Source organism: Xiphias gladius, chromosome 15, assembly GCF_016859285.1.
Source record: "Xiphias gladius isolate SHS-SW01 ecotype Sanya breed wild chromosome 15, ASM1685928v1, whole genome shotgun sequence".
Lineage (NCBI taxonomy): Eukaryota > Metazoa > Chordata > Actinopteri > Istiophoriformes > Xiphiidae > Xiphias > Xiphias gladius.
In genome coordinates this window covers 25,664,337-25,692,104 of record NC_053414.1, presented here as the reverse complement: position 1 = coordinate 25,692,104, position 27,768 = coordinate 25,664,337, and the positions used below count along the sequence as shown (strand labels likewise).

The following is a 27,768-nucleotide window of genomic DNA, read 5'->3' as shown; positions in this document are numbered from 1 at the left end:
TTAAAAAGACATGAATTCAAGCACGACTATGGATTCAAATAAATTTTATTTATCCAGCATGATGTATGGAACAAGACAGTACATTGACAGTAAATGGTCAGTGAAAAATGAACAAGCTTGTAATAAAAAGTATAAATACAATACAATCCTCAGAATTATAAGGACACTTAATACATTTTGTCATGTGACATAAATAAACTATAGCGTTTCTCTGAGAATATATTGTCTAAACCAGTAAGACAAAAACAGTAAACGCCTCTTCTCTTTGAAAAGTTCATAGGGTTCTTCCTTTGAATCGAGAATAAAGGTCATTGTGGATTATATACAGTCTGTCATGTCAGCACCAAAAGGAAAATACTGATTTTCTTTCTTCTCTGTGTGTGTGTGTGTGTGTTTGGCCTGAGTTTGTGTGGCGGAGGCAGAGAGGCAATCACACAGAGATTTATCGCCATTGTTTTGAAGAGGCATTCTCTTCATTCATGGTGGTTTTTACTACTGGTGTCAGGTTAAGTCTGACCAGCAAGGTCTCTATTGACTTTTTTATGTGTTTACTTTGACAGAAATATATAACAGCCACAACATAGTTGGACGGTTGCTAATATTTTGGCTCACGTCAATCTTTTCCTCTTTTATCTGACATATAAAAACTCCAGATTGGCTGCTTCGAGCTCAGATTTTGAGGGCTGCAAACCCTCACTTCCTCTGCGTTTGCCAGCGTGAAACTTTTTAAGGTTAGTGTGTCAGAGTATTTCCTGCCCTAGTTCCTGGGACAAGAAGATTTATATCAATTTGAAGTTACAAAATTGTCTCTTTTTTTGGTATACAAGGCTAAAAAAAGTATGAGTAAACATTAACATTTAAGCCTGAGAGAACATCAAGAAATGTGTCATGTGATTTAGAAACAATTACAAAACTACAAAAATAATATAGCTCCCATTCAAAAAGAGAATGAAAATCCTTAAGATTTGTAGCACTCTCATTCCAGCCTTTGGCTTAATCCTTTCATGGAATAAACTGACTCCGCTACTCTATATACAATATTTATAGCTTGGAAACTCTCAACAATCCACTGTAGCTTTGTTTTGAATTTTCATCATCTGAGGTTAACACTGTCTTTTCCTGACATAGGACAGCTTGTCTGTGTGTGTTAAAAACCAACAAATACTGTAGGGACTGTGTCAGCAGCTGCTCTTGAGATTCATCAACAACGCCCTCTTGGAGAGGCGTTTTGAGCTGCCACAAATCTTGGAATGGCCCAATTTAACATGTGTTGGAGAGCCACGCAAATAAGGTGCCACATCTGTACACCAGATCACCAGCTCCATGGTACGAGGCCCAACAAAGGCCTAGACCAGCCCAGCCTCCCGGCACATTCGGTAGAACTGTCCCCGTTGTGCGATGAGGTTCGCTGGAGAGTCCATCTCAGAAATGTGGCCTCTGTCCATTACAATCACTCTGTGAAGCAGCGAAACAAGGATTCAGTATTCTTAAATTATTGATCGGTGGATTGTAGGGCTGCAGCTAAGCAGTGATTTCTTCAGAAAGGAAGTGAATTTTTATAAATTGTTTTGTGTCTAAAATGTCAAAAATTATTATGTCTGACCAGCAGTAAAAAAGTCCAGAGGTATTCCGGTTACAGTGATAGGAAACAGATACAAGCAGTAAATCCTCACAATTGAGAAGCTGTAGCCATCAAGTATTTTCTAATTTTTACTTGCTAAATGCCTTGTTGTTATTGATCAGTTTTCTGTCATTCGACTAAATGCTTAAATGACAGTGTAGTGGACTGTAACCTACCTAGTGTAGTCCATGATGGTGTTAAGGCGGTGAGCGATGGTCAGGACAGTGCAGTCTTCAAACTGTGTGCGGATTGTGGACTGGATGAGTGTGTCCGTCTCCAGGTCCACAGCAGCTGTCGCCTCATCCAGAACAAGGATCTTGGTTTTCCTCAGCAGGGCTCTGGCCAGGCACACTAGCTGGCGCTGACCCAGACTATACAGACAAAGGACAGTTGTAGAGGGATGGGCAGAATCACATATTAAACAAGGGCTGTTTGTATCCTGGAGCTTTGTGTTGATACCTTTTAATAATTTATTGCTGACAAACTAGGCCAAACAACGGCTAGTGGTTTATCTGCATTGCAACGTGTCCTATCGATGTACTCGTGTACCTGAGGTTTTCTCCTCCCTCTGAGCATTCGTGGTTGAGTTTGTCAGGTAGATTGGAGACAAAGTTTTTGAGGTGAGCGAGCTCTAGTGAACTCCACACTTCTTCATCGCTGTAGGTGTCAAAGGGGTCAAGGTTCATCCGGAGGGAGCCTGAGAACAGCACAGGGTCCTGGGAGAGAGGACAGCAGCTGTTATTCAACACTGAACTGTCTTGATTGGTACAAGGGTTATTACAATTTAGAATGGTTTATTTTAGATTTGATACTGATTGAAATTATTGCAAACAGTTTACCTGACGAAAGCCAGGGCTCAGTTTCTGTTATCGCTACTGTCGTACCTGGGGAATGATAGTAATGCGTGATCTGAGGTCATGCAGTCCAATGTCTTCGATGTTGACTCCATCTATAAAGATCTTTCCCTTTGCTGCCTCTAAGATCCTGAAGATTCCCAGGGCAAGTGAGGACTTCCCTGCTCCTGTTCGACCCACAATTCCAACCTATGAAAAGAGGTTTTTAGTCAGAATTTCTGTATGACATAACGTTGCAATTTAAGCATTTTAAGTGATCCAGGATTAAGACTGGTGGAGACTGCAAACATTGTTTTGTATCACACAAAATGACTCACCTTCTCTCTTTCATGAATATGCAAGGTAATGCCTTTCAGAGCCAAGTCAAGGCCCTTACGGTACTGCAGCCCGTAGTCCTGAAATTCTATATTGCCTCTCTGGGGCCAGGCCAGAGGCAGGGAGCTGCCTTCTATATTCCAACTGGCCTAAATGAGACAATAACAAAGGGTGAGTAGAGAACAAAAAAGCCCTCCTCCTGTACATTGTTGGATTTAGTATCCTAAGCAGTGATTGTGTGTGTGTGTGTGCGTGTGAGCGTGCGTGTGTTTGATGGGAACCCTGACCTCTTTAACAGTGTCAGCGTACTCATTGACTCTCTCCACAGAAACAATGTTGTTTTCTACATCGGTCCAGGATCTCACAATCCAGCTCAAGATTCCAGTCACCTGTAATATCCAAGGCAATGAGGTTTACTTTAAATCCTTTTATTTCCTGCACTGAAAATGTATTTGCTGATTGAGCAAAGCAATGCCTTTATGTTTCACTTTTTTTTCTTCTTCTTCTTTTTTGGTTTAACCTTTAATTGCCTCGTGCAGCCTGGAAACGATGAAAATTCCCACAATGCTGCGTGGTGTATGAAAATGACTGTCTCTGATGTTAATACGCTGGGTACCGGGACACCTCCAGTACTACTGTGTGATCGCGTGTGTGGGTAGAGCCCCTTACCTGGAGGGAGTGTGACACAGCCAAACCAACAATGCCTGGGCTCAGTGTGTTTTTTCCCATCACAGAGAGAATGGCAGCAGCTAAGACCACACCATTACCAGCAAACTCCAGATTGACTGCCAGCCACCTGTGGATGTGACATTGATTTAGCTGTGGGCAAGCAAGTTCCAAAATGTGTCCTCATTACTGAAGCCAGAAGTAGTTTTGTTTAACCATGTAGCAAAAAAGCATTCAATGGTAAATCTTGGTGCTTTGAATTATGACCATCCCCCATGAACTGTTAACTAAGTAAATTAATATATTAATTAAGTTAAAGCACTTTTTAAATATCACATATCATCTCACCGGGTGGCCACAAATCGGGGGAAGTAGGAGGTCTGATTGAAGTCGACCCTCTCATTGGCCTGCATAATGAACCTCGACTGGTCTCCGAAGGCCCGGATGACACTGGCGCCCTGCACTGTCTCATTGAAGTGGGTGTAGATTGGTGAGCGGCTCACAGCTTCCAGCCTGCGCAGCTGACAGGATGTGGCGACGTAAAAGCTCTGTAGACCACAGTGGAAAAGTAAAACACCAGCTTTAATGAGTGAAACCAAGAGGGTGAGCTGATGGCTTTCCCATAATTCATAGTGAATGTGTGTAACATCTATGTCAGCAGGTGGGGAACAAAATACAAGTGAATGGCAAAATAAGCAGGGTTGGTTTTTGAGCCCAGAGCTTTCTAATAACACACAGTAATGGAATCCAGCTCCTGCTAAGCCACCTTTAATATAATGGTCTCAAGGAAAAAATAAGGATCAAAGTCATCAGTGGTGAGTTTACATGTCAGGGGAAAAATGTACCTGGACAAAGGCATAAAGGAAAGCGAGCGGCAGGATGATCACGGCTGCAAAAGGTGTCGCCATCAGCACAATGATGCAGACCTCCATGAGTTTAAAGACGTAGCTCAGCATCATTTTCAAACCATCAGGCACCATGCAGTCGATGGCATCAATCTCTTTGGCAAAGCGGTTGAGTAGGTTGCCACTAGGCGTGCACTCAAAGAAAGACATTGGAGAGCGCAGCACGTTGATTAGCAGGTCCATGTGCAAGTGGCGAGAGGCAATGATGCCGCAGATGGAGATGGCAACGGTTGTACCAAAGATAGCGATGCCTGAACAGAGGGGAGACATTTTTGATTAAACCAGAGTCCAACATTAACAAACCAATGTGAACTGCTCAAGATTCAAAACATGAAGGAACCGACCTTGTACGAAGCCCAGAGCTCCAAACACAGTTAGTTTCAGGTCTGTATCAATCTGGGTGCCGTTAACAACGGGGTCATCAGCCCACATGCTGAGCCAGTAGTTGTAGGCCAATGAGGCGCCTTGCTGAAAGGCATACAGGAAGACAATGGGAATGATGATGGCCAAGCCGATGGTCTTGAAGTACTTCTTGTACATCTCCAACCTCACCTGTTGTAGAAAAACAAAACAAAAAATACCATTCAGTCTCCAGGAATTAGAGAAAACTTGGTTTATCTTTGTATCAACAATTTTATACTTTTCATTTACGTTCATTTCACGTTCAAACCTGCAATAACTGATTTTTAGGGGACTTGGAGACAATGGGAACAAGCTTTAAACACAACAATGATATTATCACCTGTAAAGATTTTATTGTGAACTTGTTAATAAACAGTTGCCTGTTCATATATCAAAAGGATATGGAACATTATCCTTCATTTGACATCAAGTTTCTGGTCACCTGATGAATGGAAGTCTAATATTCCTTCTCATTTTAACCCTGTTTTGGTCTCCACCAACTCCTGAGGGTAAAATCTGGCTCTTTGGCTGCTAAGTGCTCCAATGTGTTCACAGCTATTTGCTAACTGTGTCCATTTCCTGTTTGGTGCTGAGCAAGTAGTTTAGAGTGGGTTTTAAGAGCTTTTTCAATGAAAATAGCTCCCTGCTGCTGCCAAAAACAACACTATGCGAGCGGTGAGAGTGAACCAAAATATTAAAGTTGCATCTTGGAAAACAAAACAATTAGCTAACAGAAGTTATAAAGCACTGTAGAGCTGAGGGGAAAGGCAAAGTTGGATAATTCTGTGTGGGTGCATCACAAGTAACTCCTTGCACATACAAGTAGACATTTGATCCATTTGTTAATATTAAAATATCGATTGCAGCAGCTTTAAAAAAGGAAATGTGTGATAGGTTTTGGAGCAATTTCGCCTGATTTCACACAATTAAAATTGAAGTCAAAAGCCATTGTCAGACTTACCCTTCCGGTGCGGGCCTTGTCAACCACAGTCAGCTTGCCCAAATCCTCTGGTACCTGTTCCTGGTCTGTTTCAGACACAGGTTCCATATTCTGCAGGTTGGTATTAGTGGTATCACCCCTGGAGGATATGGAGAGGCCAAAGTCAGTTTCATGAAAAAGATGCTTTGGATAACACACGTTTACGACAGCTTACACATTTGTTTACGTACCCAATGAGCTGCTCCTGTGACAGGTCTCTGGAGAATGGCATGAAGTCGACCATGCTGAGACGAGCATTGGACCTCCTGGAACCAGCTACAAGAAAAGGACATGTTAACTGCATACCTAACTCTTCTTTATTCTGAAGTTTATTTAAGAGAAATCTTTTATATAAAATAAAATAAATTATGCTGACTAAAAAAAACTGAAATACACAGAACAGTGACTGCTGAAATGTCTCTTCACCTCTCTGTATGGCGCTCTCTTTTCGCTCTGTGCTGGCGAAGGTGTGGATGAAGTCAGCAAAGGCACCGTGGCGACTGAGGAGCTCCTGGTAGGAGCCGCTCTCTGTGATTTCTCCATCCATCAGGACGAGAATGAGGTCAGCCTGCGGCAGGAAGGTCATCCCATGGGTCACCAGGATGCGGGTCTGTATAGCAAACCACACAGAAAAATCCAACACTAAATTGAGGCTTTCTCAAAAACAAAAGTGTCAGCAAAGTGGTTTTCATACTGTGATAACAATAGCACAGGTCAAGTGCAAGTGGTTTAGGTGTCATAAAACTATGTTTTGGCTCTTTGCAGCTGAACCGAAGAGGCTAAATTGCACTTTTGCAGATTTTGTTACATGCATTACCTTGTCTCTAAGGACTCCTTTAGGTCCAATGACTTTGTCAAAGATGTGCTGACCCACATGTGCATCAACAGCAGACAGTGGATCATCCAGCAGGTATACATCGGCCTTCCTGTAGACAGCCCTGGCCAGGCTCACCCTCTGCTTCTGCCCACCGGAGAGGTTCAGTCCCTGCACGAACAAGATTATTAGAAAATTTCAGACAAGGACAAGAAAGAAATTTAAATAATTTATTTTAAAAGAACACAAACTTCCATACCTTCTCTCCAATTTCTGTAGCATCTCCAGCAGGTAGGATGTCCAGATCGGGCAGCAGTGCGCAGGCCTCCAACACACGGTGGTACCATGTTTTCAGCTTCTCTCGGCCAAATATGATGTTGTCTTGGACTGTGGCATTCTGGATCCAGGCCTGCTGGGGCACATACGCCACAGAGCCCTGTGAAGACAGATGTCATAGGAGACTGTCAATATTTATTAGATTTAACCCATATAGTACAAATAGATCCTGCACATTGAACATAAACTCAGTACCTTGACAGTGACTTGACCACTTCTTTTCTCTGTTTCACCAAGCATGGCGGACAACAAAGAGGACTTTCCACTGCCCACATGTCCCACCACAGCAACAAGGGAGCCTCGTGGCACACGGACGTTGATCCTGTCAACAAAGAAGTGAAGTATCCAGTAAGTCTCTCTTGATATGATTGTACATTTTTCTAATCTTTTTTTTTTATAACTCATACCTTTTAAGACATGGAGGGCCCTCTGCAGACCAGCTGAAAGTGCTGTTTTCTATCACTACGTCTTCCCCATCTAGACAAGAAAGAAAGGCTGAGTGAAATGAAAAAAACCTGCAATGAGCACTGAAGACAGGACATATTCTTTCAACCTGAGCAATAAACAAACAAACTGTCAAAACAAAATTCCCCCTTGAAGTTTGTCGTCAGAGTGCAGCCTAGGCATAATTACAAGTGAACTGCTTTTACACAAGCTGTCCTAGGAAGTGTTGACAGATTACAGACCGAGGAGTGCAGTATTTTTTTTATTTCTCTATGAATCATTTGTCTGAATTCTTGCTATGATTTACATTCAACCACTAAATAGGGACATCCTATAATTACCATGTCTACCAGTCGGGCCGGGACCCAGAAAGTGACAGTGCACATGATCCGTACAAGGCTGTGGTAATCCACAGATATAAACAACAAATTTTTTTGGGCTGCTTATATTGATTACGACAGCCTATGATTTCAGGCAGCATGGGAACCAAATTGTGGAAATTGGTGAAATTTAACAGTGAAGAAGAGTTGTTTCGTCATTCAGTCTAATAGTTACACATTGGTGAGGCTCCTACCAGAACTTAATGGAGCCTTTGAGACATTGTCCTCTTTCAGTTCTTCTGAGCACAGGTACTTTCCCAGACGTCTCAGTGAAACCACAGCCTGAAACAGAGTCAGTGGTTAATTAACTGACCTATATCCATCATATGGTACCATGAAAATATTCCTCACCAGGCACCATGGATGGAGAAAATATCTCAGAGCAATCATGAGTATTCAAGTGAAATGTCACCTACCTGCATAGTTGTGCTTATTGCAAATGGCAGCTGACTAAGTGGGGTCTTCAGGATGTTGATCAGTGCCATTGAGACGAAAACCTTCTGTGCATCCAGGACGTTCCTGTCATCCAGCATTACGTAGACTCCAAACATGGCAAAGGCAATCTTGGAGGAAAGAAAAGACGCTAAATGTTACCTTAACAGGCAGAATTTTGTGTGATGGATGATCTTTAGAGCTACAATTTAAAGGATAAGGCTGGCGGTACTTTAAATTTTTCGCACTCTCAATATATCCTGTGAAATCCCATTGCTCTGTCTCTCTTGTTCTGACTTCCCCGCCCTGTCTGTGGCACTCAGCCCTAAGCCCATTTGTTGCTACTGAAGGCATAAATCTTTAAGACAATCTTTGTTTTGCTACACTAGTGGTCACAAAATATCACTACAACTACTGGATAGATAGAAAATAAAATTTGGTCCCGGCATTCATGATGCCAAGAGGATGAATCCCGATGACTCTGGTAATCCCCCGATCCCCTTTTCCTGCAGCGCCACCATGAGTTAAGCATGTGGTTTTGAATGAAATGTCGCGATCGCCATGACATTTGGTACAGATATTCATGTCCCCTAAAGATGAACTCTTTTTTTAATTCATCCAATACTTTGGTTAATGACATTCCCATCAGCCTCATCTTTAATCTGTGTTGAGTACTAATTAGCGTTAGCAAACGTTATCATGCTAACAGACTAAGCTAACATGGTGAACATGGTAAAATTGTACGCTAAGATGCTGATGTTCAGCATTTCGCTTAGCATAGCTGTATTGTCTGTTGGACAACAACAGTGATCTGCGGCACAGTGGAATAAAACATATCAGGCTTTGGGTACACATACTTGTTAGTAGAATCAATTAGTTGTTGGTTTTGGTCTTTTCATTGAATTTCTTGACAGTAACAAAAATATTAAATATCACCAGCCTCCTCCTTTGAGTCAACTTTGGAATTAGCCTCTTTATTAGTAGCTCTTTCAGTTTTATTGCTTTTACCAGGAAAGAAGAGGAGTTGAAGGATGCAATGGAGATGGAATAAAGGATCTGAGACTTTTTCAGGGCCTTGAGCTCTTTTTCTCTGTAGCCCAAAACCTGCTCCAGGAAGGCCTTCTCCCAGGCATAAAACTTCAAGATCTTTATTCCATTCAGGATCTCGTTCATCAGTCTGATGCGGCCATCCATGAACTTCATTTGGACCTCCTGTTGACCAGACAAAGAATATTTTCTTTCTTTTTCCTTTTTTTCACATTTTATTGTAATAATAAAAAAAAACGATCCTAAGCTGAAACTGGACACAGTGGAAAGACAATTACCAGACCAAAGCAAATACATACATTTGTGAACATGGGTTTTTCTGCTCTTGTTACAGCTGTAATAGTTTTACTGAACATCACAGAACTTGTTAAATTCAGTAAGAATTTATTGCTTGTTACATTTTAGTGATTTTTATAAAAAGGAAACAACAAAGGGCCAGGAATGTGGTCGGTGCATTGAAGCCTAAGTTCGATTAAATTGGCATCCAAATTTATAGAACCGTCTGTTGTTTTTCCAAAGAAATGAAAAATTATGGCTTCCTACTGCCTACCCTTTCCTGTCATTGTTTTTCAAACACGTTATATGTGGCAGACATCAAAAGGACAAGAGAAAATGTACCATCCAGGCCAAACACCCACATGGCTCTTCAGCCACTATCTAAACCAGCTGTGGCATCCCTGACCTAACATGCCATATGTAAGGGCTACTGGAGCAAAAGTGTGAAGGATTCATGTAACAGCTTTTACCTGCAGCTTGCTTCTTTTCTTGGCAATGAATCCGTTGAGTGGAAAAATGAGGATGACAGTGGCAATTCCTGCCAAAGCTGATGGGCCAAGATGCTAAATAAGAGAAAGGATAAAACTGTGTCGAGGGCTTTTCGGTTAAATGGAAATTGTGCATGAATGGGCAGCCTTTTGACAAAACTACATTTCAACATACCTGCCAGAGGAAGAAGAGACAAAGAGCAATCTCAATAGGAGCCAGCCAGACAGCGTTGAAGTACACCACAAAGTCCATGAGCTTCTGAGTGTCTGCTGAAACCAGATTCACAATCTCGCCCACGGTGCAAGTCCTCCTGGCAGCACTGTTTATCACCAAAGACTGGATTGACAACAAAAGAGACAAAGACATTTCGCCCTCAGTGCATTGTGTACAATATAATTTTACACCCTCGTAAAGATTTCAGACAATCTTTTATCTTAGGTAAAAGCTGTTAATCACACACTGTGTACTGTTTTCCAGTCTGGAAGCAAAGAACGCTTTTGTTTTTGCCATTTAAGACGTAACTTATGTTGTCTCTAGAGGTTAGCGGCTACATGTCCATGGACACAGATTTACCCACCTTCCTATAAACCAAGCCCATAACAGCTGTCTTCACTCTCATCCCCACTGTGAAGCAAGTGTACATGTACTGATGGTTGAAGAGGGACTGGAGGCAAGAGAGCAGGAACATAAGAGTGGCATAGAAGTAACCTTTCCACAGCGGAGCATCTTCGTCTCTCATGAAACCCAGGAGAAGACTAGTGGAAGAGAAACAGGAGCTTACTACAGGATTTGCAATAGTTTTCAAACGTTCATTTTTTTTGGTTTGACCCTTCAGTGCACTTAAGAGTCACTGACGATACTGTACCAAAACCCTATGTCCTATGTGATTTTTCCCTGGAAAGTAGCAAATGATACAAAACAAAGGAGACACAGAGAGGTTTTTACCCTGTCAACACAAGTTCAGTTTGGTATTATTTGACTTTCATTGTGTGCCGTAAACCAAAGGCCTTGAGCACTGCTGTGGCTGCTGGCTGTCCGTTCCACACAAAGTAGCTCAGGTTGCACAACAGCACTCAGCCTGTGGCCAGGCTGCCCTCACACTTGGCCAGCGGCTCCCTTATTGTGGTCCAATTGCATTTCTGCCATTTAGAGCCTCCTCTCCCGCACTGCGTGTCCTCCATACTGGAGCACAGAGGGCTGTGGTCTCGTCTACTTTTCTTGCTCACAGCTCCATGACCATAATTAACACTTCCAATGATTCTGTGCTGTGCATCAACAACATTCCAGTCTGGCTAGTGGGATGGTGGGCCAGCTTCTGTTGTTTTTTGGTTGTCGGTATAATAAATCATTTAAAATAGAACAATGAAGGTGATATCTGAAGAGCTGCTTACACAGCAATATCTATCTGTCTATCTAGACAATGGAATATATATATATATATATATATATATATATATATATATATGGTTTGTTTTCCCCACAAACGTCTTTAAATTATCATACCAGGAAAATATCATTTCTTTTACTCAAATTTCCAAAATGAATCGGACAGTTTCACCTCAAAACAAAATAAAACCTTTTTTTTTTTTTTTTTGCCCTCTAGCCTGGATTGCTGTCCATCCAGGTAATTTCAGAGCTGAGGTTTGGAAATATTGGCTGCAACTTTCCTTAATACAGCCCGCTCAATGCCATTTGGTTTGTGGGACTCCGAGCACTGAAAAAGTCATATGTGAAAAACTCAACAACAACATTTCTTTCCAAATATAATTACACAGTTACTTGCAACAGTAACCTTCTTATAAGCAGTTTTATTGAGAGCTTCTTGCTATCAAAGTGCAACCATCTGAATTCTATCTTTATGTTAACGATTCAAAACAATATCTATTGGTTATCTCTGAAACATACATTTTTGGGGGCTTTCTGCACCACAAACCAAATACCCCTGAGCCTTATGAGACTGGGTTGAGATACAGCTAATATTTCCAAACATTGGCAAGTCCCACCACAGCTGCTTATCGCCAGATGGCACTCATGGTGAGAGCAGATATAGGTTTGAGTCCACTCTACATTCATGTCTTACCTGAGCACCTGGGGGATGGCGAACATAAAGGCATCGTGGAATATGATACACAGGGTACCAGTTAGGAAATATGGACCGAACTTGCGTGCCAGGGTCCTGAGCAAGAAGAAGCCAGAGCTCTGCTCCTTCTGCAGCTTCCTGAGGAGCTGAGCCTGGTCTGGCAGCCTGCTCCCCAGCGGCACACCTGATGCCAAGGCCTTCTCCTGCCTGCCACGGGGAGAAAATGCAAGGTTACAGACAAGTCATCTGTGTCAGAGATGCCCCAACATGGTCCTGGCAACTTTTTAAGTCTTCAATGTAAAACAGACTGTAAGAAAAAAGGTTATTATTCATGCCATCACTGATGGACTCAAGAATCCGCCAGCAACAGTAGAGGGCATTATTCAATGAAGTAAATATTGGGCATAAAGACAGATCTCAGAAGCACTGGATACTGTTATCAAGCCTTGAAAATAACACAGGGCTCTTGTCTTAACATTATGGTACTGTACGTCCTCAGGCAACTCTACTGGGCCTATTTTTGGCCCTGAATGCTTCTGGTGATGAGACGTCCCACAGTTCAGTTTACCGCAATCATGGCCAAGTCATGCTCTGCTTGGGTCATTAATTCAACCAGCACCATGCTGTTGTTTGACCACATTGCAATAAAAACAGAATTGATTCTTCGGCTGTTGAACTATGACAATAGTAAGAGCTGTGAAGTGGATCACAGGCCTGTGTCGAAATAGCAAGCAATGTGAGCCAGAGGAAACATGAAAGACAACATGTGCGTGTCCTGCACATGTCATTTCCCTGTGAAGTCTGGGCTTCTGCTGCATATTCATGTTACAGCTCCTGGCTAATGCACACTGAAGTTAGTGAGCCAATGACAAGGGTCATTAAAGAGGCAGAGGTCAGTTTACTCATCACGAGGAGTATTATGTAGCCTGAGAAACAGTTGTACTATATCTTCTGTTGCTCTAGAAGGAGCTTTTTAACCCCAATGATTTCATAGGTGGTTATGATGTCATCAGCATGAGCTTGTCAGTGGCTTGGAGACTAAAAATTCATAAGGGAAAGTCTGCGTTAAAAATTTGAAGTTTGAAAGGTGAGTGTGTTAAAAGTACAGGGAGGGTCAAATGAAATGATGCTGCTTGTTGCATTCCAGGAAATGTAGGATCCAGTTTTTTTTAACTTGATCCATACTACAGACTGAAAGTCAGGACATCTTAACCTCTCCTGCGTCAACTTTGACCTTTATTTTTTAAAAATCAGTCTTTTGTGAGTCCCCCAACTTTATTATAGTGCAATACTAAATTGCCTCGGTACTCCCTTTAAACCGTCAGACATCAATTATCAATAATTCTCACTTTTGAAGTTTGGCACACTCTGCTGTCCAGTCCTGTTGAAGCTCGGAGATTATCTTGTGTGACGTGTCTTCCTCCCTCAGGGTCCACAGATCCTCTGCTGCCAGTGGGGTGCGATAACCTTTCACAACAAGCCTGAGGAGGCAGTGCAGAAATGATCACGTACATAGTCGTTAACCAAACACACATATTATTGTAAACAAGTAAAAACAGCTTTTTAGCTGAAGCTTAAAAATGGGGGGGGGGGGGTTCGGAGAACCATCTTACCCAGTGAACCACCAGAAGAGAATCTTTGACAGGAAAGAGGCATCTTTCACGGGACAGGGATTCTGCAACAGATTAAAGACCAGACTCACTGTTGATTTGCAGTAAATCTCTCGACACTTAAAGGCTTTAGAGAAATACACAGCTCAACTGAGGCTGTTGGTTGATGGTTGAATGCTGCACTTGTGAGGGTGAGTGTGTGAGTGTGTTTAAAGATGCTAATGTGTGTAAACAACACTGTATGGTCAGGTGGTCTATTGTGGGGAGAAGAGGCCATGAACTCCCACGGGACAGAATAAATAGAGTTCAGTGTTAGCGCAGGCTGAAGATGACGTTTTGAGCTGTAGTGCAGACAGAGCGGAAATGTGTCATCACAAACTGTCCAACAAGTGGATATGAACATACGCAGATACACAGAAAGTTTGTTCTCTCATGCGTACTTTATGGCATCCCTCCACCCTGCCACCCACTCACCATGGTGCTCTTTACATTACCAGCGCAGTGCACTTCCGCTCTTCCTGTGAGTAACCCTAACCAGACCGTGGGGCGGAAAGGGGGAGGAGGAGGTGGAGGAAGAAGAGGACACAACAAGGAGTGACCAGTGGGTGTGACCACCACGCCAGACTGCGGCTGCTGCACCCTCTGCCTCCTCACCGCCAGCCAAGAGTTTGTAAGGGACTTTTCCAGCTATTTTGTTTATCACCAGGGATGTATTACATCACTCGTCTGCTGGTTTGAGTAGAAGCTCATTTTCATTCACATGTCAGCCGTCCTGCAGTACACCTTACTAATTTGAGCTTGAAAAGGATTTATCAGGCTTATGTTTGCTGGGAGAGTGAGATCTGTATTAAATAATGGCTTTGCTGTTGTGTGGTCACGGACTCCAAGCAGCGGTCATGATGTTATCCAACGCTGAAGTGGGTGAGTCGTGTTGACGGTATGCAGGAGAACATTGTCAAACACACACATGCACTCATTCACACTCCCCTCACAGGAAGCCAAAGTAGTGAACTGAGATTGAGAGAGGAAGGAGGGAGGTGAATCACAGCATTTCCTCCAAAAGGGAAAAGTGTCTTCACACAAAAAGTTCAAAACCACAAGATAGCTGCTCAGGCATTTTCTGTGCTGGGTATTAGACAGGAGTGGACGGTTTTGACGGAAGTGGGATAAATTCTCTTTTGCCTACCTTTTCCATGACGGTTTTTCCCACTGGAGGCTGGTCAGCAAAACAGCAAAAGAAGAGCTGGGCCAGTTGGATTGTGAAGTAGGAGAAGAAGGCGAGGTATCGCACAATGTCAGAGGCAATGCCCTGTGGAATAAATAAGAAAACAAAGACTAAGGAGGCTGCTATAGGGCTGAAAAAAATGTCAGAATCTTTGAGTCAGAGTTCATTGAGTTTACTTGCTTTAAGCTATTCCAGGCAAGTTTCATAAGTGTGTCTTTTATTTTAAACCGAGGGCCAATATTAACTGGTTTCATGGCCAAGCACATGCCACAGAAAAATAACATTGTACTTACATCGAGACATAAAGTTTTCAATAGGATCAAAATGTGCTTTGGTTGGTTCATCTCTTGCAACATTACTTAACAAATCACACAACATCCTGTGGTATACTGTGCCATTTATCTTCACTGTGGCTTTGTGTGCAGTTTCACGACAGCACTAGATTCATTAAATAGCTTTTCCCATTCATACACATTGTATAGCAGAGGATATGGTTTATACACCAAGATCAAAGACACAATAAAGAGTATTTTGGACCTTTAAGCTAAATCAGTGTGAAAACCCAGTCTTTAATGGTGTACTTTATATAAGTGAAGCATAGTTACGGCTGCCTCTCTGTCACGCTAAGCGGCTGTATCTGTAAATAGGGAGATTGTGGTTTTACAAACCACCACCCTTAATTCAGTCCAGGCAACAGCTGCAATATTAACCACTCAGAGACTTTTGTGAAATGTAGGACTGGCATGTTATTCTTGACATACAGAAACTGTGGGTTCTGGCAAAGCCATTGTTTACTACTGGGTCAGCACCGCTGCCACAGCCAGTCTGTTGTGCAGCACTATGGGTATGCAGTGCCTAGAAAGGAGATATGAAGGGGCCAAATGGATCCGGCCACAGAGTGAAAAACACGGTCAGGATGGCCAGAGAGTGGCTGGGAAAAATGTAGGTCAAATGACTAACATTGGCCAAGGGTTCACAAATATGAACTCTGTCAACTCGAGCCATCAACGCTGCAATATGAATTTGTATAATATTTAAATGTGAGCTGACACAGAAAACAGAGGAAAGCTGCTGACATGAACTGCATCATTTTTATATATATATATATTTATATATATATATATATATGTGTGTGTGCATATATATATAAATGTACAAAAACAACTGTCAAATACATTCAAAATTGTTGCTATTTTAGAAAAGTGATACTCGTTGGGATAAATGGGGAAAGGATAAAATGGGGCATTAAATGTGGAGAGTTTTTAATCTCAGACCAGAGTTAGAAAAACAAAAGTTGAACCATACCAGCTAAGAATTTAAACCTTGGAAATCTTTATAATGTTGATTTTATAAAGTGGATCTATTTTTTTGCTATTTCATACCTATGTTTTTGGCAGGAGGTAACTGTGATGTTCCTTTTTAAATATTACCTGTGCATCAGTTCAGTTTTGAATGGATGTTGGTTAATCCTGTACTGTTTCTAATGCAACTGTATGAATATCAATAGCATATTTTGACATTTTGGGAAACATTTATTTTGTTTCGTGCAAAGAGTTAGATGTCTCTACACTAAATATATAACCACCAGCAGGTAAGCATAGCTTAGCATAGAGACAGCTAACACTAATTGACACATTATATCTCATTTGTTTAATCTGTATGAAGAAAGTGAAAAGAAAGACACATTGATATTTCTGGCCAAAAAATATTCAGACACGTAACCCTGTGTAAAACCACAAAGTGTTGTTTTTACACTTTATTTTTGTACATATTTTTGTACGTATTAAAAAAAAAACAAGTTATATCATGTTAATTAATGAGCTTTTTCTTGGTTGGGTTTCTTTACTTTGGACAGAGAGAGGCTAGCGGTTTCCCCCTGTTTCAAGTCTTGATGCTAAATTAAGCTAAATAGCTTAACCTATATATACAATGCAGTCAAGAGAGTGGTATCAATCTCCTCATCTAACTCTTTAACTCCTTTAACAGGAGTTACATCATTAGCCTGTGATGGAATGTCAATTACCACTTCCTTTGTTTTATTGGTTTTAGGGTTCAGGAGCTCTTCCATGCTCCATCCCTTGAACTTGTTCATTTTTTTTCATTGTTGTCATTATTTCCAGTCCAACTTTGTCTGTATCATCTGTAAATTTGACACTGCAGCATACCATTAAATTTCTGTCTTTACAAAATTATTAACCTGATTGTTTTTGGTTTTTGGTTTTTTTAGCTCCCATGGTCTACAGTTTTTGTAAGAGAAAATGTGGCCAGAGGGTATTAAAAGATGAAAAGTAACAGATGAACCAAACCTGGCAATCTGAATATTGTTCATCAAGACATTGATATATGACATGGAAGAGAAATATATATTGGGTCACGTGTGCATCTTATGTGCACGCGGGGTTGCATGAAATGAAAACATCTGTGTCTAAGTTTTAAATGGCCTGGCATTATCTGTGGATGCATGGATTTCCATCTGGCTGTGTTTACAGCAGTGTAGGCCCGTAAACACAGCGCTGACGTTCCTCTGGTCTGACCCTGGGCTGCCATGCCTCACCAGCTTTTATCCCAGGGCCATCATTACTCTCCCCCAAGTAGTGTGGGAATGTCACACTGAGGACGATAAAACAGAAATATGGAAGTGTGTGTTTGTGTGTTTTTATAGAAATGCAAATGTGACTGCCTCATGGCTGGGTGTGCTTGAATAGAAACTTACCCCATACAACAATGATTGCAGTGTCTGACAGGAGACACAGGAAGAAAGGGAAAACTTAAACACACACAGGCTTGACCAGAATTGGCAGTGTCATCCTCCAACACTTGGTTAACTTTAGGTTACCTTGGTTAAAATTGGGGGATGAAATAGAAACTCTTTGCTGACACAGGGTATATCTCAAGCTTTGCTGCTGGAGTCTTGTGTCTAGACTATGAGTAGGAGTAGACCTGATTAGATATCCCTACACAGTGTTTTGACACTGCAGGACTGCAGGTTCACCGAGTTCGATCCTGACAAAAACACGCACTTTGGCTGCAATGTATTCCTGATTTACATTATAGAGAGTATTGTGGAGAGTTGTTGTAGGATTGCAATATACAGCTTCATGTGTAATTACATGATGATAATATTCATGTAAAGTGGTATGACATTGTCTGAATGCTACATATTGATTAATAGGCTAACCACATACCTCATCCATGGCCAGCTGTATCTTAGCTCTGAGAGGCACCAAGGAACAGACGACAGCCAAAACCCAGAACAGGAAGAGGAATACAGAGGAACGACAGCCTCTTATTCTTTCCAACTGGATGATGCATAAGGCCAGGATCTAGACAGAGACATGGAAAGACAAAGACTTGATTTAAGAATTCACATGTGTGGTTCTTACTGTACAGGAGAGGAAATAAATCTATCTCAGAGCCAGAGAGGAGAGAGCCAAAACTCCAATCTTTAATGCCACGTTGATGAACAGCTTGGAGCCACTCCACTAACAAAACCAAGGACAGAAAAACATTCAGTGCTACTCCACTTTAATTCAGTTGAAGGAAATAAAGCACTAGTTCTCCTGTATTAGTTGCCAATGTTTTCAACAGAGCACAGAGGATATATTAAGATTTAGGCTGATCTAATGCAGCCGTTGCTGGTTTTAAGAAAGAACGTGGGTTTCTGGGATTCCCCTGGCTGCAGGCGCACGTGATCTGGCAGCCTTCTGCCTATAAATAATTATGTATGGTATGCCACATGCCCTACACACATTGCTCAATTTTATTATATACTTTGCTCCATACTGTGTTTTCTCAAAAATATGACTGATTCGGTGTGTGGACATGGCTATCTGTCTGTCCTCATAGTCAGGCATCTATCATTGAATCACTCTAATTGGTTTACTCTGTGTGGTTTGCCAAGTGAGACGTCACTTTGTCATGCCAGCTCATCACCAAATGGGAAGAAAGTGGGTTTGGGTTTCATAACGAGAACCACATAGTTTACTTCAGGATGAGCCACAGCACTGTCCTCTCATAAACTATAGTGGTCTGGTAATTATATAAGTTTTTCCCATCACCAACCTGATACACTGGCTGGGGAGATGTGTACAGATTTCTGTACGGTGGCCAAGAGGGTGAACATCTTTATGTGTCCCAGTTGATACTAAACAACATCCATGGGTCTTCTTTATTTTGTGTAGTGATTATGTTATTTTTTGTTCATTAATTTTTCCCTCATACTTGATTGTTGCCAGTCCATCGAAGGATGAGTACAGATAGACAGACACTTAAATCATACGCATGGGGAATTTAGAGCCTCCAGTTCACCTGACTTGAATGTCTCTGGGATGTTTGAGTTGAAGGCACACCTATACAGGGGATGTGAACACTGAGAGAATATGTGAACTCCAAGCACGTGATCGTCCAGGAATTATATGTACTTTTTTTGTGCTTTAAGGGTGGAAATGTCCCAATAACAAGTACTCGAGCTACTAGTAACTGTGTTTACTTTTGTAATTTTTATGGCTAGTTTTCGACAAAAGCCGCTTACCTTTACTTCAACATTTATTAATTGATTTTTTGGAACTTGTTGCCAGCCCAATATTGACATATTATCACCTAATAAAGTTGATATGGTGAACGTGATAGCAAACAGTTGCCTATTTATACATGCAACAGATATGGAGCAAGATTCGCAAGTTGAATATTCACTCTCCTTTTTGTTCTGTTTTGGTCTTCACCAACTCCTGACAAAAATATCTGGCTGCTAAATACTCCACTGTGTTCACCAGCTAGTCTCTAACTTTGTCTGCCATTTGGTGCTGGGCAGGTAGTGGAGAGTGGGCTTATCTGAGCTCGTTCACTGAAAATGGCTGCCTGCTACTGCATCTGGAAGAAAAACTTCATGAGAGCAGTGGGACAGAGACATTAAAGTTGCAGGCTGGAAAACCAAAATAATGTGCTGAAAGACACTAAAAAGCTCCATAGAGCTGAGGGAATCTGAAGAGTCAGGTGATAATTTACTCTGGGTTTATCCTTAGGAGGGACACCTTTCACATTACACATTGTCATTAGAGTCATTAATATAAAAATATTGCTTATTGCAGCTTTAATATTTAAATTAAATAACAGCACTTAAACTTGAGAAGGATATTCAAATATTCTCTTCATCAAAAATGAGATTTTAGCTAAATATATATAATCTGACACTGCCCCTGTATTTTTTTTTTCTCTAGTTTTGATCAACTCCAGGGAGAACTCTCAAGTACATACCAGTGGGTGTTTCTTACACTGGTTATGGCTACATATCTACTGCATCTATCAGAGCTACAGTACGTCAGTCAATAGTACTAAGCCCATGGCAAGAACTTTCTGTTCCTGACTGCTGGTACTTTAAGTCCTGAACAGATGAGGTTGAGGCTGCATCAGCCCCAATCCAAACCTTTATATTAGTGAGGGAAATGTACAGCTGACCTTGGGTCAGCATCTGAGGGCAAGGTCTCTCCTATTCCTAGCTTTCCGCTCTGACTGGTCATGTTACTGAAAACCATCACCCATCCGGTTTGTACAAGTCAGTGGGTGGAACTAAGTCTATCACTAAACCCTAAATCATAACCCTACCTTATAATTACCTAGGAAGTGTGCAGTGCTGGGGATGGAATAGGAGCTTTACGTCATCGTGTACTTTTCATCAATAGTGACCATGATTTGTTTGTGGGCTGACCGACTCAGGAAAAAGTGATCCCATACATTAACTTGAGTTGAAGGGCCACAAAACAAGTTGCTCAGAGCAACAAGAGCACAGTGTTCCAGGTCTGCACCCAGAGAACGGGTGGTGGGAGGTGGCTACAATCAACATCTAGAAAATTATATCCTTTAATAAAGATAGGTCTGGTAAGCAGATTTAAAGATTGGTGACATGCTCTTAATATGATATAGTAGATGTTTGCTGTCTGGCCCCCTGGTGTGATAAATGATATCCTCAAAATAAACAACCCTTTTTGAAATTTACCCCTCAATACAAGAGACATCTCAGTGTATTTTTACCCAAACACGTGCTGGTATTTACTCAGGAGTCTGAGAAGACCACAGGTGGGCAATGCTGTCTGACTTGGAGAGAGTGAGACTGTGCAGCACCTTTATAAGGCAGCAGAGAGAGGAAGCTTTGTGAGTAAAGCTATGTGGCTCTGTGGGTCTGCTTTAGAGGCTCACTGGATTAAGGCAACCTTCCCTCCCTTGGCTCTGCACCCTTGTACTGCATTGTAATTCTTATATCACTCCTGCTCAGGATAAACAGCATTTTAAAGTTGCCATGCCACCCATGTTGTTAGCTGTACCCCTCTTCTGTTTTTGCCTACTCACCAGTTAAGCATAATTTAAAATCTGCTGAAAATGAGTGGGAACATTCAGAGCCATTTCTATCAACACAAGCCACTGAAAACACTTCTTTGATTGCACATCAGCCCTTTACTTCTATAAATAATATTCTGTAGCCCACTTTACATGCCATCCTGATCTAGGTAGGGGGGCAATTATGGTTTGATTCAAGATGCTTGGAGGGAGAAATGACAAACAACATTTGTAAAAATTAAAGATTTGAACCAAACAGCATAAATCTGCACTGGTCTTGCACTGGTTTGGATCTAACCATTTTAGCTGTTTGAGCTGTTTTTTCCTGTGCATACTGTGGATTTTGGGTATGTTTTGCTAATTCTAAACCTTGGGTTGTTATTCCAAGGTACAATAAATGAATGTTTTGTCCTTTGTCTTTTCTTCCTTTCTGTAGAGGCACTGCATTTAAACACGTTGCACCTTAAATACAATTTTGGTTAAAACAATGGCGCTCAAAGAAGGAACTGGCGGCAAACTCCCGTCCAACAGCATACCTGTAGTACCCAGGTAAAGGCTGAATCTCTCTGTGTAATTAGGTTAGACATAGGCTACAATTGCGTGTCATCACCTTTATATTCGGTGGTGTGGTTGTTTTTAAAGATGAACCAAAAGGTTGGAGGAGATTCATATTCACTTGATTTAAAGCACAGGATTAGTCACAGTTGCATGCAACTGCATGATTGGACAAGCTTGTGTAAACTTGATACAAGCTCTTGAGTTGACAAGCACTAACCGTCACTGCTCACAGTGTATGACTGATTGGGCTGTAATCTGCAATGTGGGGTAACGATATACTATTAACTTTGGAAAAGAATAGGTCATGCTGCATTGTAGCCTGTTAAAAGATCTGAAATACTATGGTGTATATGAAATAAGGTTTCTTTATGATATACAGTCTCTCACTGGCAAAGCACCTAACAATCACATTTTCACTGCACTGGAACGCTGCACATACGCACACTAAGGTACCCATCAAGCAGTAACTGATGTTATTACATATGTATTCTGTACCTTGATGAGTGACGGTCAAATGCAGGCTGTGTTTTCAGGATAGTGTGATATTTGCATTGCCTATAACACTATAAATCTATCCCTGGTTATGCATCTTTGCGCCTCAGTGTCTGGCCAACATATGCTAAAAACCGGTATTCTTTCATGTGTCTGCACATTGACAAGTGAGCCAACAGGCTGAAATATTCCCAAAACTTCTCTGTTACCCAAGCAACGCAGGAGAAATGTCAAGATGTGCAATTTTGGCTGCACGTCAGTGGCATTGCTAAATATTTAAGGTTTTTTTCACACACACACACCCTGAACACATTGAGATTTTAGTGAACTATTGCCCAATTGCACAACTCCTTTGCATTCACTGTATACCATGCTAGCACAGTCTTGTTAACCCTTTTAAAAACCTGATGAGGAATAAAGCAGGCATAGCTTGCTTGCTTATATCTAGAGACATAGGGTTAGGGTTAAAGCCCTGTATCATAAATGCTTTAATATCACCCCCCTTAGGTTTCAGATGTATCTAGGATATGTAGTTTCCCTGTTTTTTTTAAAGTGCAAGCACTATGTACATGCTAAAGTGTTTTAAGTGGGTGAGGAAAGGCCTGTGCCAACTGATTTAAGCCACTGCCTATTTTGAAAATTTACACATTTATCACCTTGCAGGATGCTGCTTATCCACTCTTGATGTACCAGTTGTCATGCAAGGTCTGGAGTGGGTCTTAACTTTTACATCTCAGTAAAACATAAAATTTAAGTTATCCTCTATAATTGCACAGATATAGATATATAGGTAAATACTACCACATTATTTACCACAGTCATGCTGCGTATGATGGGGCTGAGTAGGAAGACCATGTGCTGCTGGATCTCCTGGCTCCTCTCCAGCAGAATATAGAAGAATTCCACAAAGCCAAAGGAGGCCAGCAGGAAACCCAACACCTGAATGGGACAGGAAAGTAATAAGGGGCTGATTGGAGAAACTTTCTGGATGTACCATCACATTTGCTAATATATTTCCCTTTATCCTGGGGAGCTTGTTGAGGAAAACTTTGAACAATACACTGAAGACTGGCCAAAGTCAGTGTGAAGTCTCACCATCTTGGCGGTGCAGAGGCAGGACATCTGAATTCGTCCGTGGTCATGGCAGTAGAGATGAAGGCAATAGAAAGGGGCCAGCAACCACAGATAGATACATGGAATCCACACCAGTACTGTGTTCTGGAAACACTGGGTCAGGTCTGGGTTGGCTGTGTACCATGTACGGTTCCAGTCCTACAACCAAGAGAAAATAAGAAAGTGAAAAGTTCAGATCAAAAAAATATAGTTAAAAGTCAGAAATTGAGGTGAAGCTGTGAGATTATATTCATCATCAGACAGACAGAGCTGGTGAGGGCCAAGTCCAGAGAATCCAGACTTGGTGCAGGTCCTACGTTTCATCCATCAAGGCAGTGGCTAGTGAAACCACAGCAAGTTGACAGAAAATGTGTCTGCGCCCAATCCTGAGAAAGTGTGAGTTGGAAGAGGGCATTTTTTTGCTAAAAAGCTGAGTCAGTATTGGGATTTTTCTTACTGCGTCTCTGGTTTGTTTTCTAATTTGAGAAGGACAATTTGTTAATTTGCATGCTCTCAACACATTAAACTGTGAGGTCAAGAATTATACTAATAATGAAGCCCATAAACTATAAAAGCCCATGCGGACGAGGTGTGGTGGGCAAGTGCTGCCATATGTATGAGATTACGCAACAGCAGCAGCAGAAACAGGATAGGTTGTCTATCGTTTAAAAATAACACGGCGAGCTAAATGGCTTGTTGTTGCCTCGCTTCCCTTGTTTTATCACCTCACTGGCCTAATGAGGGGCAGGGTGTCTGGTTGTGCTAACGGGACTGCCCCACGGACTCACCACAAGAAGTGGTTTAAAGATTCTCGCATGGTAGACCAGTCTTGGCCCTGCTGGTAGACTCCCAATTGGGATAAGGGAGAGTTGCCACAATTGGTGGCAGCAGCGGGACCATTATGTAACAACTGTCTGCCCACAGCCCCACAGCAAGGGAGCCATGGCAGGTGAGATGCACCTCACACCGATAGATGCAGCCGCAGCTCGGGGCGGCATGTCTCAGCATGAATAGTGATTAATACCAGTTTACCATCAATCGCTGCCACAAGAGTCTGAATCATGGTCTGACTGTAGGCTACCTGTTTCAGTTCAAATCAAAAGTAGTACCTACTTCATCACAAGTAAAAAAAAGTTGTATTCCCACATAAGTATTCATAACATAGCTGGTTACGCTCATGTAATAAATGCACCATTTTGCACATACTGTATACTAGTGGTCTCTGTGAGCACTTATGTACCAAAAACTGTTGTAAGTGATAAATCTCTTGAGAAGCAGTGAGTGGGAGGCTACTTTCGCAGACCCTTCTGACTCCTGTGGTCAATGGCAGGCGCAGGAACAGAGCACTTTTTTGTAAGAAATCCGACTTGTCAAACACACTCCAAGCTTTTTCTTGTGGATTTTGCTCTGTGCTTATCCTGTTTCTCACCCTTGGCTGAAGTGGTTACAGTAAACTAGTAGATGCCAACGGCATGGGTGCCGCAAGGTGTCTATTTTTACCTGAAAAACACAGTGATGTGAAAGTGGAGAAAAGAGACTTTCACTATACAGCAAATCTGCTGAATGTCCCTTTTTACATTCTCTTCGTTTGATAGACCGATCCAGTGCCTAACAACCCCCTTGTAATGCAAATCATGCAAATAATGAATTAAATGAATGAATCCTTCCACTGTGTTGTTAGCAAAACAGTTCTGAAAACAGAGTTATGCCCCTTATGTGAGTATGTGGTGTGTGTGAACTAAGGACACTGTAATTTTAGAGAGCATGAATCACTCTCCCAACATTCTCACCAAGACTTTGACCTGTTGTTCAAATTACAGGACAGCTTAATTTAAGGTGAAAGAAACTTAATACACTGTTACCTCCTGGACTGTGCATGCTTAGTTCAGTATTAAAGCCATATAAATCCCCAGCAATACCCCACGGCTGTGACTAATGAGTCAGCATTGACGCCTTACCACAAGTATGTAAAAGGCTGATTACTACAGTTGATAACTGAAAGTACTTCACAGACAACATGAGACAAAAGCATCTTTTATAACATCCTCAGTGCTTTGTGATGGATGTTATGTAGCTAAGAACATCACATCAGTATTTTGAACTTTCATGGTAAAAGAGGCCTGCTCAGGCTGACGGTCTACTTTCACTTTTTCAACAAAGTTTGATGGCCGCGGCTTTGAGGTTTTGCAGGGACAAAAACAGAGAAAGATCTGTAATGAGAAACAGAGGGAGAGAAGAGGAAGGTGGTGGTGACGGTGGTGGTGGGGGGGCCAAGTTGGGAACGAGTGCAAAAAATAATTTCGGTGTTCCAGCTGGATCGTGCCCATTCTTCTATTTTCGAGCCGTGATTCAGAATGTGGAGGTTTGCTAATATACAAGGCTTATAATCCCTTCCTACATCAGCAGTGTGATCACTCAGTGTGACGCGTCCCTGCTTCTCAGCATCTCACTGTGTGGAATAACCGAGCACAGTGAGGGTGAACGCAACTCTGATCCGCACCAAGGGAAAAGTCTCCATTCAGACTTGCTTTAGATTGGATTAATAATGCAAGATTGGACTAATGCACTCGAATATGTACAGGCTGCAAACTGAACAGATCAGTGTATGCTATGGTGAATTTCTTCCTCTACTGCCGAGTGCTCACAGCTAACATTTTAGGTAGACTCATCCCCTAGCCCTCTTCTACACACGGGTTATAAATTATTCATGATATTATTGACTTAAATTCTTGCCTGGACAGTAAAAACCTGTTTAGTGCTAATGAACAACATAGTTAGTAGACCCATGGCCAGCATGCTAATGTGGTTGATGCTAATGCTCTTAATCGTTGGATCATATTAATTCTCAGAATGAAACATGACTAAGACTAAGTAAGCGAAAGATAATTATCTCTGTGCCATGCACTTCAATTTCCATACACAACAGTGGACGCTCATCATTCAGCCTCAGAAAGACAAACTTTTACATAAAGATTTAGTCATTGATAGACATTACTATTAGCCTATATTGAATGAGAAAGAAAATTTGCTGCAATCATAATTCACTTGATACACTCAAACCCATTTGAACTGAAATGGATAAGACTTTGCATGAACTGTTCTTGGCAGAAAAAGACACACACCGGCTAAATAAATGTGATTTCAGGGTCAGTGAATACATTACAAACTCACCCACAGAGGGTCCAGGCCGCTAAGTCTGCAAAAGGCGTCCATCCACTCGCTTGCTCCTTCCACCTTGATGCTCCACGTGTTGGGATCGAACAGCCCTGCTCCTCACGCTGGGTAGCACCAGCACCAGCCTGTGTGTTTGTATGTGTGTGTGTATGTGTGTGCGTGAATGTGAAGGGAAGGAGAAGGACTACAGTATGTGTGTCTTTATTAGACTTTTCCTCTCTAGCTAGTGGTTGTATGTCTTGGGTTTAGCCAGTTCTGTCTGGGTGGCACGCTCTGTGTTTATTAGTGTGTGTGTGTTTGAGTGTGTCTGTGTGACTTTTCCTTCCCTTTAATAAAACATCTTCTCTTAATGAAGCCCTGTTTCTGTCTCCCTTGCTGTTTGAACTGCTGCTGCCCTGAGATCCTGTGTCTTTCTGACTCTCTCTCCGTCTGCCTGCTGTTTATGAGTGTGTCTACTTGTTGGGTGGGTGGAAATATTTCTCTCTCTCTCTCTCTCTCTCTCTCACACCCCTCTCCCTCTCTTCTCTCCCACATCTGCCGGCTTTCAATCAAAACACCACAGCTACTCCCCTCAATGGGATGACAGTCCCACACCCAGATACACTCCTCCCACTTTCACTCACTGCCCCTTACCTCCTTTCTCGTTCCCTTTTCCCCCCCTTTTCCCCACATCCCAAACCACCAGTCGTCTGACGACATGGTGTCTGTTTGTGCACAGACATACCTTTTAAACTGAGACTCCACTTAACTTTAATCCAGGATATTACCAACACTAGTCACTGTTGTGTGACATCTATTTATATGTATCACCATTGTGCTGCAAAGCTTAACAAAGCAGCTCGTATGTGTGAAAACACCTTGCAGCTGGACACTAGCAGTGATTTGTAATACATTGGATGAGTCACAAACTTATGATTTCATTCCAGACATATGCATGCTTATTTTACTATTTTTGTTGAGTGGAAATATATAGTCAGTATATATAATCACCTCAGTGGTGCAAAGCATCACATGCATTTCCAAGTATTGCAAAACAACTTGCTGATACGGGAAGAAAAGAGAATGAACTGGTTAATTAGTCATCTTATTGGAAAAAAAACTTGCACTGTAAGTGGAATATATGAAGACAGCAAGCAAGGGTCAGGTTGAATTATTAGAGAGATTAGGTTTTAATGTCTGTTGCCATCTTAAATAAGAGGGGCTTGGTTGTTCAGCCAATGACGGAG

General features: G+C 41.8%; 1 protein-coding gene across 1 annotated transcript; it reads right to left on the bottom strand.

Annotated features, from left to right (window-relative positions):
• Nucleotides 1-79: 79 nt before the first annotated feature.
• abcc6a (ATP-binding cassette, sub-family C (CFTR/MRP), member 6a) lies at nt 80-26,954 on the bottom strand. The gene is made up of 31 exons (XM_040146771.1): nt 26,540-26,954; nt 23,351-23,527; nt 23,069-23,194; nt 18,061-18,198; nt 14,837-14,959; nt 13,654-13,715; nt 13,390-13,521; nt 12,041-12,247; nt 10,538-10,715; nt 10,135-10,296; nt 9,942-10,034; nt 9,157-9,360; nt 8,133-8,279; nt 7,911-7,998; nt 7,300-7,369; nt 7,088-7,214; nt 6,816-6,992; nt 6,560-6,727; nt 6,169-6,352; nt 5,934-6,018; nt 5,725-5,842; nt 4,706-4,913; nt 4,302-4,612; nt 3,805-4,004; nt 3,460-3,586; nt 3,078-3,179; nt 2,793-2,939; nt 2,506-2,664; nt 2,171-2,337; nt 1,798-1,992; nt 80-1,455 (listed from the first exon to the last, which is right to left on the bottom strand). Exons 1-31 carry the CDS (start codon nt 26,579-26,581, stop codon nt 1,347-1,349), a joined length of 4,533 nt encoding a protein of 1,510 aa, XP_040002705.1. The 5' UTR covers nt 26,582-26,954; the 3' UTR covers nt 80-1,346.
• Nucleotides 26,955-27,768: the final 814 nt, after the last annotated feature.

Excerpts from the sequence above, each read along its gene's own strand:
- abcc6a (XM_040146771.1), bottom strand. The coding sequence starts at position 26,581 with ATGGACGCCTTTTGCAGACTTAGCGGCCTGGACCCTCTGTGG. Across the intron at positions 10,716-12,040 it reads GCCATCCCCCAGGTGCTCAG|TCTTCTCCTGGGTTTCATGA; the intron begins GTAAGACATGAA and ends CTCTTCCACTAG. Across the intron at positions 1,456-1,797 it reads ACCATCATGGACTACACTAG|AGTGATTGTAATGGACAGAG; the intron begins GTAGGTTACAGT and ends GCTGCTTCACAG.